At 38.2% G+C, this 19,524-nt stretch overlaps 1 protein-coding gene across 1 annotated transcript in view; it reads right to left on the minus strand.

Annotated features, from left to right (window-relative positions):
- Positions 1–19,524, minus strand: part of kcnab1b (potassium voltage-gated channel subfamily A regulatory beta subunit 1b) — a 46,616-nt gene that overhangs the window by 12,311 nt on the left and 14,781 nt on the right. The window contains exons 3-8 of the mRNA XM_058417867.1: positions 18,403–18,440; positions 17,302–17,381; positions 16,258–16,302; positions 15,985–16,029; positions 12,943–12,986; positions 9,666–9,752 (exon numbers count right to left, since the gene is read on the minus strand). Coding sequence (XP_058273850.1) covers positions 9,666–9,752; positions 12,943–12,986; positions 15,985–16,029; positions 16,258–16,302; positions 17,302–17,381; positions 18,403–18,440 — 339 coding nt within the window. The remainder of the gene's footprint in view (positions 1–9,665; positions 9,753–12,942; positions 12,987–15,984; positions 16,030–16,257; positions 16,303–17,301; positions 17,382–18,402; positions 18,441–19,524) is intronic.

Raw genomic sequence — 19,524 nt, forward strand, 5'->3', positions numbered from 1 at the left:
AGGCAGTTTGCTTTGCCTATTACTCAGCCATGTGCTTTGTTGACTTTGCGCTCCATCTTTCCACTGCACTCCACGAGGGAAAGATTTCCGTGCATGGTTTTTAATTTCACCGTGCACTACAGCAAGACAGGATTTTAGAAAAGGATTTAATTATCAATTTAATCATCAACAAGCGTGTGCACTTGTGTGAGAGAAGGTGAGAGGGAAAATGAGCGAGGAGAAAATAGCAGGCTTTGTTTAAGAGGCATGCTGAAGCTGGAGCTGCACATAATGGAAATGAGAGTCTTCTCCCACTCATTCATTAGCAAAAGGGGTGTGTGTGTGTGTGTGTGGGAGAGAACAGTAGGAGGAAGTAACGAGAGGACGTCAGCTGAGCACAATACATCAGCACACGGAGAGGTGGAGAGAGAGGTGTGGAATGAGAGCAGAAGTGGGAGAAAGGAAGAATGGGAATATGCTGGAGGAGTTTTGCATATCCAGCTATTGGCCATGTAGGTATTATGCCATAGATTTTTTTCATCAAACCCTCCGAAAATGCCCCACTGTGTTCTGCATGCACTTTGAGCTCTGCTTCTTTGCCTATTTGCATTTCAGTTTAACAAGTTTTCTTTGGTGAGGAACTGCATCCACAGCATACAAAGGCTTAGGATGCAGCGAGTGTCGCTCCCACTATTCAAATAGAATGAAAACACACACCATCAAAAACCTGTAGAGTCACCAGCATGCGATAATCTGAATTGGCACTGCGGCAACAGGCACTGCAGCTTTCTTTCTAACCGCAAGCCACTCAGAAGCAGGAACAAGGAGTAAAAATGGCTAGGTTTTTTTTTAAACAGTTTGAGAAATGTTGAGAGATGTAATGTGACTCAGGAGTCACTGCAATATTGGGTTGTAAATAAAAGGAAAGAGACGAGGCAATCTGAGTGTAGTAAGAGATTTCCAATCCACCCTCACACATGAATCACAGCACTGCTGTTGCCGTGTGTGTGTGTGTGTGTGTGTATGTAGGTAAAGGGGTACCCGCAATAAAGGTTCAATCAGTATTAACAATGTCATTATAGGCAACAGAGTGTATTTTCTTTAAGAGCCAAATGCAAACCAAGACTTGTTTCCACAGAATATATTTTTCTGTAGGCCTTTTTTTTAAAACACATTCATAAGCAGTAGCTAAATACAGTAGTTTAAAAATCATGCTTGAGAAATTACAGATAATAAAATAAAAACCAGCACGATGGCAATTAAATATTATATAATAAGACATTATATACGAAAGAGAGAAAAGACACCATTCAATTATCATTATGAATTAAATTGAAAATTGCTGAGGACATTCAAATAATTCATTTTGCTGGCATAACTAAGATTTATAAGAATGGTGCTTCACATTCCGATTAGTATGTAAATGGGGCACTAAATTAAAGAGAATTCAATTCCTTGTAACTAAAAGATGTTGATACGCTAAATACAGCTCGCAAAAGGTAAGATGAAATCTTATGAAATGAAAGCCTATGAATGTTTGCCCAGTGTAGGCACACTTCAGATCGAGTGGGATCTTATAATGTAATACTTATGATCTAATCTATAATCTAATTCTCAGCTTGATCTTCCTGCTAAAATCCCCAAATAACATTTATAATAGATGACTTGTCTTGTGTGGGTCAATTTAGCACCTGAAATAGATTACCTCATAACCAAAGCCAAAGAACAAGGGGCCAATGTTTATATTTTAGAGCTGCAATGCAGAGACTGCAGTCCCCCTGTGAGTGTGTATGAGTGTGTGTGCATGAAATGACCTGTCATTCTGTAATAATGTGTGTAGGAGGCAAGGGGGAGATAAAGTATTGCTGAAAGGGTTGTGTGTGCATGTGTGTATGTGTGCGTGGGTGATATTGGTCTGAAGAAAGGGAAGCGAAGTGACTTCCTCATCATTACACCACAACGTGATTCTTCCTGAGTACGGTTTTAAGGCTTGAAGCAGCTGTATTCAGTGTGGAAATATAATTTGTGAATTATTTTTGCCTCTAGTGCCTGGAAATAGCACTGTTACGGGTCAAATCTCAGCATGGGAATAATTTATTCCACATCTGAATCATTTTGACTTTGAAGTTCCTAAGATGGCTCTGGTGCGAATCAGTGTAAATATCTTCAGTACACTCTCTGCATTGTGCTATTTGTTCTTAATCTTATTTTCTCTCTCCTCCCTAAACGCTCTCGCTGTCGGAAACTATATCTTCACTTCAGCCTCTTTCTGCTTATTTGATTCTTAATTCAGTTTCAATTTTACTGCCAGGGCAAATAATACTACATCGTCTGGACAAAGTGTCCTGTGCGAATATTAGCTAATAATAATAATAAAAAAAGACTTGAATAAAGTTAGTAAAACTTTGGCAGATGAAATTACATTACACAAACTAGTGAATGAATTATCCAGGTTAAATTCATAAAGCAACAGAAAACGTGATGGCTGAAGATCACACTTTGCAACACAGTAGAAAACTGCAGAATCAATGTTTCTGTCAATGAAATGGAATGATCTTTTTATTCCAGCATGTGTTCAGTTTGGGGGATTAATCTTTAATATTATTTAATAATGTGAAGTGTTGTAACCGCTGAACAATTTGGAAAAAGTGTAATTTTATTTGGTTCTTCGCCTCCAGAATGTAGCTAGTGCTACTGATGCCAAATCTATAAACTTATTATGAGTAAATGCTTGAGTCTGCATGATTACCCTGTCCTGCCTTTTCTCCACAACTGAGTCATTGGTAATAAATGTCCCTGACACTTACTACAGTTTTATGAGAGCAAAGAAAATCAAAAAACCTCTTGGCTGTTAGTTGATCTGGAGTGAGAGAGAGAGAGAGAGAGAGAGACAGAGAGAGAGAGAGACAGAAAGAGAGAGAGAGAGAGAGAGAGACAGAAAGAGAGAGAGAGAGAGCTGCACATGCAATGGAGTGAATAGGGAAACTTTTTATTATTTTATTAAAAATACTTTGTTAGAAATACAGTTGATATGAAAAATCTATACACCCATGTTAAGATTGCAGGTTTTGAGGATGTAAAAAAAAACCAAGTTGAACAATACATTTTTTCAAAATTTAATATGATTTAGCAACCAACAAAAATTCAAGTAAATAGAAACTTTTTTAGGAAACAAAAAGAAAATGATAAAAGAGACCCACAGAGATCTTTGCCTGATCAACCTCATTAGCTACCATACTTCACCCATTACAGCCATTCTGCACTTCCATTCTCCTGGTTTCCCCTCAACCAAAGGGATATATGCCGACATGAGCATGGCTCTAGACCCAACCTCTATTATTGACCCCTTACTAAAACACCTGCTGGACACCAGACTGCACCAGCAGAGGGTCACTCAGGATCTGCTACTAGGAACTGTTGGCACACTACAAACTGAACATGGCAGCAGCCACCCCTCATCCTGACCCCTACCAGGATGTTCTACAAATTTTATCCCAGATGACCATGGGCAGCAATGTAGATGCCTAGTTGTACACATTCAAACAGATCACCTTGGTGACTAGGGTCAGGTCATAAAACCCTTCCTTTCAAAGGAGGCTGCCGAAACCATTGTCTTTTCAAATGTTAAAGGATTATTGCTGATTTCAATATGGTTAGATGAACAGGATGTGATGAACAGATGAACAGTCAAACTTTGCTCCTTATACAGGTTGAAAATTCTGCCCCACACTGCAGACAGTGTTCATTCGAATACTGACACCCCCAAAATGCAGAATCAGCTGCATGCCATGGCTGAGCCATAAATACTGCAATGGCTCTAAGCGCTGATTATAAATATCTTCACAAGCTCTTCACAATATACCATAATTCTGGAATAGCCTTTTTCTGACAATTTGAACAATTTTAATTTTACTGTGTGAGGACATTACATTCAGCTCCCAAGGTTATAGACATCTTTAGGCAGACTCACTTCAGCCATACACAGTGTGAACTTTGCTGGCAGAAAGTCAAGGTTAGTAAAAAGTTAGACAACAATTCCACATCATTTTGGTGAAATACATTTAGGGCTTCTTAAGGAAGAAATGCCAAAGTATGATTAGAGGCAGAAACATTTAGCCACAGTAACATCATATGGATTTTCCCATGCTGCCATAAAAATAAATAGTGGGGTACAACGTTATTATTCATGCTATATGCACAATTAATATTAAAGCAGCAAACTTAGCTAAACCCTATACCCTATATCGTAACACTCCATTGGGTAATGGTTAGTATACTGTCAGTATTCTGAAATAATGGCTTTCACAGCCTATGTCGTATACAACAGGAAGCCATTTGGAATTCAGGCTTTGGTTTAGTTTCGATCAATAATATTTGACAAGCAGTGCATTTGAATGGCTTGGGGGTTTTGACCTCATAAACAGGTCATCACCTGTCTCAAAATGCACTCAGCCATAATTACAAGTAAAAACGTGTGCTATTTCTGGACATGTTAACTTTAAAGGTAAACTATCACCCTCACGCTGTCAGGTCAACTCCTGCTTCAAAAGAAAACTTCTTTCCCCAGAGCAAAATGCAGCCTACTAATACTGTGTGGTCACAATGGACTACAACACCTTCCAACCTTTCATGTTCTCACTCACCTCACTTGTAATCACATGCACCAGAACACAATCACACCAGAACACAATAATCCATTTCCACACACATATTGTGCAGTAACCACTCAGTTTGTTCAGTGTAATTTAATTTTGATCTGTATTCCGTTCCTGGTTTTTGCTTTTGAGTTTTCTGTCCATAGTTTTTGAGCTATTGAGCTCTTGGCAGCTCTTGAGCCGGTTGTGACAGCAGCATTCCAGCAGGGCTTAAACCTCTGTATCCTTACAGAGATGACATGGAGAGATGAGAAGCTGACCCCTGATTCCTTCATTGATTTTGCTGTTCTTCTGGATAACCTGCTTTTAAACTGATTGCCCCATGTCAAGTGGGTTACTGACGAGGCTAAGCAGACCCCCTGAACCGATGCAGCTGGGTGAATGCGAAAAGCACTCTTATATCAGGAACGATGTTGTTTCTACTGTGGGCTGCAATGTTTGATTCAGGCTACACCTCTGCCCCATCTACTTCTTCTGAGAAAAGGAGCAACCTCTCTAAGGTAATACAACACTTGGATGGTTTTCCTGTCTTGGCAGGGATCCTGACTCCAGGTTTGCTTGAACATTTCATCAACCAGTAGACTGTGTATAAGCTCCACATCCCCACTCAACTGTTACACCACCTTCTCCGTATCCATGCCATAGACAGCAGATCCACTGGCAACAACACCATAACCCACTGCACACAATCACTCCACCTCCAAGCTACATCTCTTTTCATGTCACAGCAAAAACCATGCAGGTTATAATTCTGCGATTTCCATGTATGCAACTGCACGACCCCTGGATCTCCTGGGTATATACCACTGACCTCTTGATATTCCTCCAGACTACCTGGACCTTAGTGAGTTGTTCAGCAAAACTAAGACCAGTGGGCTAAGACCATCACACTGCCCTTAAAACTGCACCACTGCCAGAAGCAACCCTTACCATGAAATTGTATTTACCTACTCACTTTAACTGAACAGCAGGCTATGGAGAAGTACATTCATGAAGCTCTGTAATATCCACCCCTAATAGGTGTATATCCACCCCTGGACATCTTTCTTTGTTGCGGAAAAAAGAGGGTGGGTGGTCTCAGTCCATGCATCCATTATTGAGCAAACAACTGTACAACAACAGCATTATTGTACAACAATGCCAAACTGTATCAGAGTCTAACATACATCAGCAGTCAATACCAGCCACATGTTGTATACTAAACAGGTGAAGGCTGTGTGATGCACCAAAAAGTTCATCAGCTAGGTTGCCACACATGTACAGGCTCTTATAAAAACTTCCCTTTGTTCTGAGCAACTTCTTGCTCTAATTTCATGATACACAATACAGACACCATCCACATTATAAGAGCAAATATTTCCCATGTTTTTGCTAAGAAAGCAATTGTAAGGATCCAAACTACAGAAAGTTCTCACTGTCTTCCTAGTGTACACAATCTCCATGTCAACTGCATACTGATACCCATCAGGTAGTAACTTCAGGTAAACTGTTTTTTTCACATTCATTTTCAAAGGATTTGGTATTGATGATTTATAAAATTTTGAATATATCTGATTTTTATCCTTTTCAGAGGACTTAAGGAAGCTTATCATTTAGTTTTGACAGCTTTACATATAAAAATGGCACAAAAAGAATTGGCTTAGGAATGCACATGCACAGTAAATCTTCTAAATCTGTAGGTTAAAACCGTGTACAGACATAGAGGCATGGGAATAGTTGAAATTAATGACGCAGCACTATTAAAAAGGTCTGAAGACTGGCATAGATGTAGATTGCATTATTCACTATAACTGAGGCCAGTGTTTGCACATGTGCTTTTATAAACACTAGATAACCCCTAACCTGTTTTAGTAATGCTTTGACAGAGGCCAGTGGCAAATGAAGTGTTTCACTTTACTGCAATGCACCTTTAAGGGCTCGGTATACATCTCGTGGAGCTGACATTTACATGGATTTGGTAAACAATATGACATAACTGCAGAGAAAACAAACAACACAGATGTCATGTGGAAGCTTTGCTCGGCTTGTCAGCTAGAACTCTGCAGAACTCTGCCATGTGGCAAAGCCTATGGCTGTCATTCACACACGAAACCTCTGACTTCTCACAAACATTAAAAAAGTTGTTTTTCTAAAAGTATACCTAGGACTTTAGACATTGAAACAAGTATTTATGATGCATGGCTTTGTGAATCCCCAGTGAAATATGTTCTCTTGCTGATAAGGAGCTGCTTTGAAAGTAGGAAAAAACCCTCTTCAACACTGTTGGGGTTGAGTTTAAGAGATTCATATTAGCTATTCATCGAGTGCTTGAGTGTTGAGTGGTGGGATTTGGGACAGATCTTGGTTGGTATATGAAAGCATGTGTGCGTGTGTGTATGTGTGTGTGTGTGTGTGTGTGTGTGTAGTAGCAGCAGGGAGTCAAATGTGAAGGTCAGAGTCCAGCACAGACTCTCTCGCCTGGTTCTCTGTCACACATCTCTCTCTCTCATTTTCTCTCTCTCTCTGTCCACCTGCTGTCTCTCTCACATATGACACACATAGCCATCCAGATGGATTCTCCTCACTCTCTTTGTGCAAGGCTGAAATGAGCCACTGGTGAGAGACTGCGGTTATTTCAGTCATCCTGCAGCACTCTCTCTCTCTCTCTCTCTCTCTCTCTCTCACTGCGACGCAGATCAGCCTAAAAATATACTGTCTATTCCCCACAGGTTCTCATTTAATCCCATCTGAGAGAGAAAGAGACTAGTATAGAGAGGGATGGGGAAGGGGTGAGGGGTAGAGTCATGACTTTGCGAGTCAGAAAGTAAATATAGGGCAGCGTTTTCCTCCATGGTGAACAGTGAAGCCTGAATTATCTCAGAACATGCAATACAAATGTGATACTTGTGCATTGGTTAGCAGAAGACAGCAAGCAAAACAGAAAATGGGACTCTTATTTAAAACATTGATTCAGAGCCCAAAGCCAAATTTGGCCATTTATATTTGTCCTAAAATTAAACACATGCAATACAAGAGAAATATTGCAGCCTTTTTTATAAAATGTTTATAGAGATAGTGGCATCTGGTCCCAAAATCTGGAAAGGTTTGCCAGGGTACAGACGGATCTTTAGCTAAATCAGATGGGGACTGTGGTTCTCTCTGGTGGAGCAAGACAGTCAGGCTGACAGGTCAGGACACACTGCCCTACAACTGGCTGTGATATTTGTTGTATGCAGTTTTAACTCCACCACTGACTCTTCCCACAGAATTCAGGATCGGATTCTAGCTTGTGGAGCTGAAGTGGTCTGAGTGACCTTGGTTCCCACTGTTGCTCTCACTAGTGGACAAAACATGAATATACTTATTGTGGCTATTATTGTTTAGGTGATTCTCCTCAGCCCAGGTGATAAGGAAACAGAACTAGCTATTATACAATAATGCAACTGTCTCAAACAAATGACTGTATAATATAATATTGGATATAAATACTGTTGTTATATGGCCACCATTCCTTCTATCCTTGTCAAGTTTCTGCTGAATTGGCACTAGTTCCAAGGAATAATGACCTAATCACTTATGTCAAAAATCATGTAGAAATGATACATTTTATGGCTGACCAGAAAGGCCGAGATCAACGCTGTACTTTTGTCAGTGGAAGGGGTCATTTTAATTTTTGCAGAAGATGAAGAGGCTCCATTTGTAGGCCAAAGTGATTATATGCAACATTCAGTGGTGTTAACAGAGCAAATAAACAGTTGATGAAATCATGACTATTTGGTCCAAATAGTACCAAAGGGCACATACTGAGCCTAACCTTCAGCAGGATCCCCTTAATGGAACACTGCAAGGTCAATTATATTTGTTCAACCACAATGTCACTTTGGAGCCATCTGGCCGCCAATGCATGCGAAGTGAGTTTATTGCCAAGGCATGATATTATCCCACTCTTTTGCTAAAGGGATCATTAACAAAACATATAAAACCTGGTTGTATCTGATGAACAGCAATAATCACTGTTGAAAATTATACATTAATTAACAGCAACAGCAGTGTATACATATGCTGGATAGACCAAACCATGCATTATCACTTATGATAGAGCATACAGCAGAGTCCACTGTTTTTATTATCATCATTTGCAAAAAAGTCACTTCAAAACTTTCCTCAGTAATGTAAATCCCGGAAAGATTAAGTTGGCTGGTGTCAGAAATATCAGTTAAAATAAATGCATATAAATATATGTCAACATCACACTTATGCCTCTAACAAATTGTGTTAATTACTTCTATGTTAGTGTCTTAATGACCAAGATTGGTTATTAAGTAAATCATAACACATTTCTTTAATTTTACGTTAGTAAATAATTGTGTAAGTATTATAATATTCCATCTAAGGAAAAAAAACAGTTAAAACGTTGCATTAAAAGTAATAATAATAAAACAATATTCTTGCTATGAATTTATATGTAAATAAAAAGTAAATATGGATATGAGTTGCAAAATAAAAAATAAAAAAAATGATATAAAATCCACAAGATAATAGAATAAATTGCTTTTAGTTGTTTTGAATATAAGAAAAAGTAATTAGTAAGAATGTAATGTGTAACACAACTCTGTCTGTTTAATTAGAATATGCTATATTGGGTTTGAATACATTTCTATATTCACGTCTGAAGGGACCTCGGTTTTCTATATTGTATGATTAACACTACTTAAGCACTAATGCTGAAATTTGCTGCAGAGTAAATAATATAATTGCACTACTTTGATCAAGTACATGTTTTGGATAGAGTTAGTCTGTATGGAAAGTCTGTTCAACAATTTGAATAACTGGGAGCGTAGAACTGGGACAAATTGACCTGGAAGTTCTAGCTGCTTCTTTAATGTGATTAGCATTATGCAAATTAGTATTATCTAATGTGTGTAATACCAGCCTGTCCTCCACCGCCATTTATTAATTACAACAATGTTGACATGTGGAAAGAGTTCCTTTAAACTGGATATGGATGATGAAATTTCCTGTATAATCATTTTCACTGGGAGAAACACTTACCCTCCATAGGAGTGTTGTTATCAGGCCTATTGGCAAAGACGACGTCCACATATTCTAACTGTAGCCTCTGTAAAGACCCTCTCAGACCTAAAGAACAAGAGAGAATGGGGAAATAGTTATATAGGAGACAGTTATAGTTATAGCATATATAAATATATGAAAAGGTAAAATGTGCAGCAAAAATGAACATCAAATGAATGAATTATTGCCTGTACTGGAATTCAGTGTTAGAAAAAATGTGCAGGTATTCTGGAGAGGATGAACAACGATCAAAGGGATGTGAAAGGAACGGATGATAAAAGATGACGAGTACTGAGAGAGGGATCAATAGAGATCCATTGAGAAACAGACAGGCTCAAGCAGAGTTGTTAGGTAGCTGTTAGGTAGACAGCTGTGTGTGTGTGTGTGTCTGTGTGTGCACATGTGATGGTTGTCACCTCAAGGTGGTTTGCTCTAATTAATCCCATGAACAAATGTCACTCTCACCCTGTCACGTTTCTTCACGCTCTATAATCCCACACAACCTCAGCAACAGTAATCTCAGAGAACACATCTTTCAAGCGTGTGTGTCTCCAGCCAGGCGGAGCGTTCTGGATCTGCCGGCTTCATTCATGCAAGTATTATTAACATACAGCTATTTCTGGCATTCGCAAGGGATAAACAAGAGATTTCCCGTTTGCTAACGCTATCATAACGGCTGTGTGTGTATGTGTGTGTGTGTGAGAGAGAGAGAGAGTTAAGTAGGTGTTAGTTAGCATGTGTCAGTTTCTTCTGTCCTTTTACACATTTGTCCTTTATTAATCTAGCTTTAATCTTGTGTCATCTGGTTTAGCTGAAGCATATACACTATTTGGCTGAAAGTATGTGGACACCTGATGTCTTTGTATACTCTGTTCCAGCATGACAAGGCACCTGTGCATAAAGTGAGGTCCATGAAGACATGTTTTTTCCAAGGTTGGTGTGGATGAAATTGATTGGCCCACATGCAGTCCTGACCTTAACCGAACTGAACATGTTTGTGATGACTCTGACTCCACTCCCTTGCCCCAAATCAGTGCCTGACCTTACTAATGCTCTTGTGGCGAAATGGGTAAAAACTTCGGCCCTAGAACAGAGACTTGTGGAACACCAGATTTGACTTTTGTTTGAATAGGGAACTGACAAAAAAGAGAACTGAGCGAATATTAACAATTCATTTAATCATAAATCAACATTATATAAAATAATACATTCAATGTAAAGTAGAAGGATATAACTCTGTTAAAATGTCGCAGAAGGACATTTACTGTGATTATAAATGATCTCTGTATAGGTCACAGACACACATGGCTGTCACACCAAACGTTCTATGCTTACCATATAACTTCATATCTGTAATGCACACTAACTGTTACGACCTTTATTATCACTACTTGTTGCCTCTGTTAGAAATCCAATAACCCTAAAAAGCAGAGTAATATTTTAAAGCCAATGAGGCACAGTACATAAAAGTGATTGACATGATGGATTCAGACAGGACTAAAATCCTAAACCTCTTCTCCCCATGTAAAGGGAATACTTTTGGAATAGGACTTAAGACAGGCTACTGTTCAGGTGTTCATTTTGGATATGAATTCTTTAATAAGTGGAACTATATTAGATCTAGTCTGCAAATATTATAAGCAGCTCCTCAGTGTGCCAATGTTACGTAAAGTTCTATTTGCATAGAAGTATACAGGCTGTTAATTGATGTGATCTGTTTATATGCATACTATTTAATAGTTATTTAAATATTATTATACAGAATCAATTAGAGTAGTGGTAAAATGCCAATATGAGCTACAGTAGTGTGTAAAAATCTATTTGCACTTTACAAGCTATGGAACCCTCAATCAATCTTGCCAAATGAAATTGCTCGGAGATTACACCACACATCGCTGTGAAAATTAAATTTCACCTCAGTTTATTGAAAGCGGTATCAGTAATAGAAAAGCATAACATGGGATCTGCTAATTACATTACCATTAGATCATTAGCTACTGAGAAACCTCAGCCATTAGCATCGTCTTAGGTTCATTCAAACAACGGTGTTTGAAATCCCTGAAAGACATCAGTAAAAACTAATAAATCAAACAACATATATTTAGTAATTAGATTCACAAACAGCTGATGTAATTTTCAATAATAGTTATCAAGTGAGTAACTTTATTTTAGAAATAATGATTTGATGAAATGTAAATAGATTAGATTGCAAACTAAATTGACCCTGAGACTAGAAATCACGTGTTAAATGCAGTTCCTAGGATGAAAGCATTGTTTTTTAATTTTTACTTCCACATACTAAACACAACTGATTAATTCACTAGGACTTGATAATTCAAATAATGGTTATTAAGTAGGATGCGACGTGCAGGCAATTGTTTTTTCTACAGAATATTTTTAATTGGTCTAAAATGATCACAATTTTGTGACACTTCAGGTGCCTGAGCAAAAGCAGAAGCTCATATAATCACTCTCGTGACTACCAAAGCCGTTCAAACTGACCTGCTGTCTGATCCAGCCAATCAGCTGCCGTGAGTCAGTGGTGACCTCAGTGACCACAGCTCAGACGCCCACTGACTCTTTTTCTCTGTTGTATATGTGTAGGCACTTTAGGCTCATGAAAGCTTATCTTTTCAACCAAAACACAAAATTACAAAATATAAAAACTGAGCTTTCTGAGCAGAGATTTTGCAAGCACAGATAGGTGGTCATGATAGACCTGTTAAAGACACCGTAATTAAAGCTACACTGTAATTTTCAAACACTTAAAGAAAGGGTTAAATTCTTGTTGCATTCCAACAGCTGTTAATAAATTAGATGGTCTGAGATAAGAAATAACCCAGTTTCTGTGACCGCAAATGTGTTAACCAATAACACATCGAGGTGTCCTCGTGTTACTGTCAATCATTTTGAGCGTAGGTAGATGTAGGTGGGCAGAAAGTGCAAAAATCCTAGAAAGATAAGACCATGGAAGGCTAATGCCAATGATAGGTAGCATAGAAAATTGGTAGAGAGCAAGACCAAATATTCCATTTTATCAAATGAAGGAGTACAAGGTACAGAAACTCATAGCATTCGTTCTGGTGGATTGTGCCGACATTCCTTTTGGAGGGTCTGATGTCAGGATTAGCTACCTCTTGCAGCATTAAGCAGTATGGACGGATCAATCACAAAAGAAAACGAAGAAGAGCAAAGGAATGTTAAAGAAGCACCATGCAATAAAAAAACACTCAATTAGGACAAAAAAAAAGCCCACCTTCAATAATATGCTTCCTTGAGAGACCTCTTTCTGTTTCTGCTCTGGGGAAAGACAGAGAGAGAGAGAGAGAGAGAGAGAGAGAAGATATTCAACTCTTGACCTCAGCATCATTTTACACTTCTCGTGTCAAAATTTCTTCCAAATAAAACTTCTGCAGTTTTGCTGTCTCTCACTGTTTCGTGGATGTGGGCTGACAGGTAACACTTGCTCACTCACCATAAGGGAATCACAGCTACAACTTCTTTTCCAAAATATTAAAAATAAACCCCAAACAAACAAAACACATACACATACACACTCTTAGCGCTCATGTGTAGCTTTTCCTCTTCCTGAATGACAGTACAGTTTATGTCTCGTCCTCTTCATAAACACACTCAGTCTGCATTCAAGGCAAGAAACTTAGTATCTTCTGACTCAGGACTTCCTACTTCCAACCTCCGAGTGCTGATACAAAACAGAAAAAGAGATGCACGCTTTAAGCACGTCCTAGTTTGGCTTTTGTGTGGATATAAAAATAGCAGTTGTTTGGTGAGTCATTAATTTTAAACGTGTGTAGGGTGTTGGCAGTGATTTAGTGCCGGTAGTGCTGAAAAAAAAAACATGAAACTGTAATTTGACTCAAAATACTGCACAAAACGTATTCACGCTTTAATTATCCAACTTTTCTCTTAATAATAATTAGATATGCAAATCGAAAAGACTTACAACATGCTACTATTTCTTCATAATCACACTATGGGCTCTATATCACAGTTTATGTTAGGCTATGACAGAGCTCTTGAAACACTGCAGGTTTCAGTGTAGGAATTACAAGTTAGAGCACTGTAAAAATGACACAGGTTCTACTATGTCATGAATGTAACAATACACGGTATTCAACCTGCCAAAAAGTGCTTTTAGGTGCTTTTTACTTCCCCTCTGACTTATCTGGAGCTTTTCAGGAAGGTTCTCTATAAAACTCATGGCTTTACCATCATTTCTAACCTATAATCATCAGAATGAGTATTTATGAAACACTATGAGCTGCTATTATCCTGTGATATGATCCTGTACTATGAACCTGTGCTATGAACCTGTACTATGATCCTGTGCTATGAACCTGTGTTATGATACTGTGCTATGATCTTTTGCTATGAACCTGTGTTATGATCCTGTGCTATTATTCTGTGCTATGATCCTATGCCATGAACCTGTGCTATGATCTTGTGCTATGAACCTGTACTATGATCGTGTGCTATAATCCTGTGCTATGATCCTGTGCTATAATCCTGTGCTATGATCCTGTGCTATGATCCTGTACTATAAACCTGTACTATGATCCTATGCTATGATCCTGTGCTATGATCCTGTACTATGAACCTGTACTATGATCCTGTGCTATAATCCTGTTCTATGATCCTGTACTATGAACCTGTGCTATGATCCTGTGCTATAATCCTGTGCTATGAACCTGTGCTATGATCCTGTGCTATGATCCTGTGCTATGATCCTGTACTATGAACCTGTGCTATGATCCTGTGCTATAATCCTGTGCTATGATCCTGTGCTATGAACCTGTGCTATGATCCTGTGCTATGAACCTGTGCTATTAACCTATGCTAGTATCTTTTGCCATGAACCTATCTGTTATTATAAAGATCTCTTGTATCTTTGGTCAAAGATCTTTACAATACAGAAAGAAATTCCTGCCTTTAAAATTGCATATGTCTATCTATAGATCATTAAATCGATTAAAACGATAAAACCACATTTGATTTGATCAGAAATCAATCCATATTTTTGGCTGCCACTGGATCAGCTGTAAAGAGAAAACCTCAGCTCACTGTACATCTTCAGGATGAACTGGAACACCGACTGTATCCCAGGTCTCCTTATCCGACATCAGTACTTGACCTCCCTAATGCTCTTCGGGCTGAATGCGCAAATCCTCACTGCTTCAGAATCCAGTGGAAAGTCTTCATAATATCATAGTTACTCAGGTCCATTTTCCTGAGTTTCACCATCACCAGATGTAAACATTATTGGAAGCAATGAATAGTAAATTACTGTAGATATAACCTTGAAGACATGTCTGAACTCCTTTTGTGCCTTTGGTTAAGTGGTGAAATGTCATTTAAACCACCAGACCGATTTGCAGCACCTTATACAACATTCCAAAATGACCTGGCTGACTTTCCAAGCATTTTTGCTCGAATGGATTATACCTCAAATCGAAGTAAGAGTAAAGACCTCATAAAGACCCTTAAATGGGAGCAACAAAATATCATCAGATAAATCAGAGCTCTGTAACCACTGCATGCATTTCCATCTGGAAACAAACAGTGTTTCTTCTTGTCAGAATTTTAACTGAACCTTACTCTTTATCTTGCTTTCCCTGCATCACCTTTTCTCTCTTTTTTGCTTTTGTCAGTAATTTTTGTCAGCCTCTAAGCCTAATCCACCATTATGAGAGAGCGTTAGAGTCTTTCGAAGTGTGTCTGCTCTGACTGAAGAGGTACTAACTCTGATCTGTGGGATTGATCTTCAGTTTAGTGGTTAATGCATATAGATTAGCATCTCTATACCTTACAAATTCAGTCTCTCTCTCTCTCTCTCTCTCTCTCTCACACACACACACAGGATAGGTTTGGGATGACCTTTCCATTCATATTCAGTCAAGTTTGTTATATCATGATGCTGTTAAATTCATTTTTTCTTATTGTTCAGGTCTCATTTTCTTTCACAGCACAGCTTCTAGATGTCATGTCACAAATTTAATGCTACACGTTTTCTGGGAGTCTTCTCTGTGCTTTTACACCTTACAGCATGTGACATGCTTTTCTCTTATGATTATCAAATCAGAATAGCTGATGAAGGACTAAATGTATGTAGCTGCCACTTACAGTCCATTAAATAAAAAATGACACCTTGTTATGTAAATGTGCGTATGTGAGCAAATTGTCATGTCAAAAATGAGATAAAGATTCTGCAATGTGTTAATTTTTCATGAAATAACTCTACAACACAATAAAGTGAGATCCTGTTTTTGAATGTACTTACTTTCCTCCCCAGTAAAGTTTGGTAGTGATCACTAGACTCGACCTCCTGAATAGAAACACACACACACACACACACACACACACACACACACACACAGAAAACATCCGCCAAACAAGTACATACAAGTTAGACACATCTCAAATCATTTAATATATATATGCAATATTTCACATCGCCATGGTAACAGTTCACATCAGTGTAACAAGCTATAGATTAGCAATTTCATTTTAGCAATACATAATGTACGTGCAATTCGCCCCAGTGGTTTCATACCTCCAGCATTTCTTCTTGATGATATTTCCAAGAATTATTTCTGCTCTATGGAGAGGATAACACACATTAAAGTGTGCAAGTGTGTGCATCCATCAACACCATGAGAATTAATATCTAGTAATTCATATTTTATAGGTACTGAAAACATTTTTACCAAAAGCTTGACATTCCTCTCATTGTGAAATGTGCAAGGCATGCTGCTGCATTAGCTGTGAGGTCAACGTGTTCAGATCATCAGATTTCTTGCAACAGCCCAAATAACATGTGCTACATGTCTGGCTTCCCACCAGTCTTGCTTTCAGCCGTTAACAAATTTAGCTTCATAGTTAGGAGCAAATAGAGGTCAGAGTTTTCATGTAAATGTTTTTTTATTTGAATTTATTTATTTGTGCACACTTCAGCTGTCAGTTGGAGTTGGCTAGGTCAGTTGGCTAAGTCTTTGCTAGCATAACTCCTCTATTGTGTGGCATCTGCCAATCTAGGGTGATGAGACCTGGGAAGCCAGCCTTCATATCTTGTCAGAGTATCATAGAGCAGCTAGATGAGCTTAGAGAAGGGCACTAACTAACTAACAGTCACTTTATACATGATGTCAAATATCAGGTCAAATATCCTCTGTCAGACTTCCAGCCACAGACATTAAGCAATCTCCTGATGAGAGTGGAGATAGGGTAGACGCTTAGCCACTTGTGTCACTCAAGAACTATTAGGTCAGTCTAGTTCACAAAAGATCATCAGCTAATTGAAACAAATCTATTTTAAGCAGCTATCTGATCTTAGTGCACTTTCTAGAGTTTTGTGCTACAAAAACCTTGTCTCAGGATTGTCTCGCAGGATTCTGAAGGCATAGTATGAAAATGTCAAGTCAAATCAAAAAGGAAAAGGTTAAGCTAAAGGCTAGTGCAGGTTTCCTGACATTGTTCGTATGAAATACAAAAACATCCAGTTATACGTGATCTAGTTATACATGCAGGTTGTGTGTTCTAACATCAGTGAAAGGGCAGTTATACAAAACTGGTTATCCCAAACAGACATGATACTCACTTCCCGGCTGAGTAAACCTCAGCTGTGTCGAAGAGGTTAACCCCGTTCTCATAGGCTATAGTCATTAGCTGCTCCGCAACCTACACACAAACACACCCAGACAGTTATACAAACATATATATATATATCTATCTATATATATATATATATATATATATCTATATATATATCTATATATATATATATATATATATATATATATATAATATATATATAATTGCTGCTTCAGATAATGTTATATATTTATACATGTTTCCATAATCAGTTCAGTTCAGGAGTGGTGAGCTAATATACAGCAGTGTATTTTTTTTTTTGTCTTCATTAAAATAGCTGAAAATAGCAGTTTGTTCAGAAATGCATTATTATGTAATGCAACATAAATTAGGCACATCTGTCAGAGCTAATAATAACACATCTGCACATTTGGCATGTTTTGTGCGAGTAGCAAAGAGTAAAACAAGACAAGTATATAATTCTCTCTATTTTGCTTTCTCAATTCAGATTGTTTGTTTTGTGTTATTACATATGTCTAATACAGTATTGCCACAAATGTGCAAATTCTCTCTCTCTCTCTCTCTCTCTCTCTCTCTCTCTCTCTCTCTCTCTTTCTCTCTCTCTGATGGTGTGCATGATGTGTGTTATTATTCTGAGTGACAGTGACCGTAGGGTGGTGTGTAGATTTGACCATAAAGGCAACAGCGGCAATTATAGATATTATTAAATTAGACAGCTTACTACAGGGCAACAAAAGGGGGAATGTTCCACTCTTAACCTTAATTTGATTAGATAGTCACGCTGATGCGATTGGACAACAGAAAGCCCGCTTCTGGGGACAGTGAGTTTTCTGCAGAAGCCTTTATGATGGATGATTGACTAATGGGGCTGTGTCTATGCCCCAGTGAATGTCAGAGACAGCAAGAACCCACGCAGAATATAGCTATTGTTAGTAAGAGAGCACCACAGAATGATTCATATGTGGTGTTACTATAGAGCCTGGTGGCTTCTGGCACTGCGGATAAGCTCTGTTTGTCTGAGAGATGAATCTTTTATTTCGAATGAAATGTTACTACTTGTGTATGCGTGTTTCTTAGGCGTGCCCACCTCATCGGAAATCTGACCCCCAAATGTCACCCATGTTCCTGAAAAAGAGATGGGGACAAAGATGAGAAATTCCAGTAAGTGATGGTTAATAACAGACAAAATAGAAGAAACAGTTTAAAAGGTCATAAGATACAAAAGAGAGCAGGTGATAGATTAGTCTACAGTGATGCACTGTACAGTTATTTCCTCTGTACCTTAAAATGCTTAACACAAGAATCTGCATATAACTGAATGTAAAATTATTCTGTTACAAGCTTTTATTTGCTGTCTGCTGCGTTGATATTCCTGGCTGTAAAGTATATTTAAAAAAAATCTTCAATGTTGATAACGTGTGCTAATCCTATTTGGTCTTAAATCCTGAATGAATGCAATACATCCATGTAGATCTGAATCAATATTTCGATGTATACAGAGCATCATCAGTAGGAGTGTAAAAAGCTTGACCCTCAGAGAGGTTATTTCTATATTGACTTTGCCCACAGACTACAACACCCATGATTCATAACTTTTATGTGGCCCTGGGTGGAAGCATTGAGTCATCACTGTAGTGTTTCCGGCTTTCTGTCCTACAGAAACATCCACATAATGCTACTTCAGCCATCAGCATTTCAATCATTATAATACTTCACTTTCTTTCTCTCTTTTTCAAGAGAACAAAGGTATTGTAGCAGTTCCCAACTATTACACAACAGGCGCTCCATATCTGAATGCTGCATACAATTCAAATGGACCTCAAATCACCTCGAACAGAAAACTATCGCATTTTTAGATTTTAATTTTTCACTACAAATTAGGTCATGTACAACAGTCTGTAGAATTGCAGTGGTAATGCAGATGATTAGCAATCGTGCAAAACGCAAAAAACATGCATTGTGCAGAAGTGAGTGAGTCCACAGCAAAGTGTCTAAAGGCTATAGTAAGTCAAATAACCCCTCTTTAGCAGCATGGTGAGCAGAAATGCACCTAGGCTATAGTAGACCAGGTTGAGGTGAAGAATCCGAGGCTACAGCAGGCATAATAGTTATTTTTTTTCAATCTTGATATATTCTATCCACATATTTCTGTGGTTATATTTTCAAATTGGATAGTATCGAAGCTGTGCTCACCATATGTCTCGATTTA

The sequence above is a fragment of the Hemibagrus wyckioides genome, linkage group LG20 (assembly GCF_019097595.1).
Source record: "Hemibagrus wyckioides isolate EC202008001 linkage group LG20, SWU_Hwy_1.0, whole genome shotgun sequence".
In the NCBI taxonomy this organism is placed as follows: Eukaryota; Metazoa; Chordata; class Actinopteri; order Siluriformes; family Bagridae; genus Hemibagrus; species Hemibagrus wyckioides.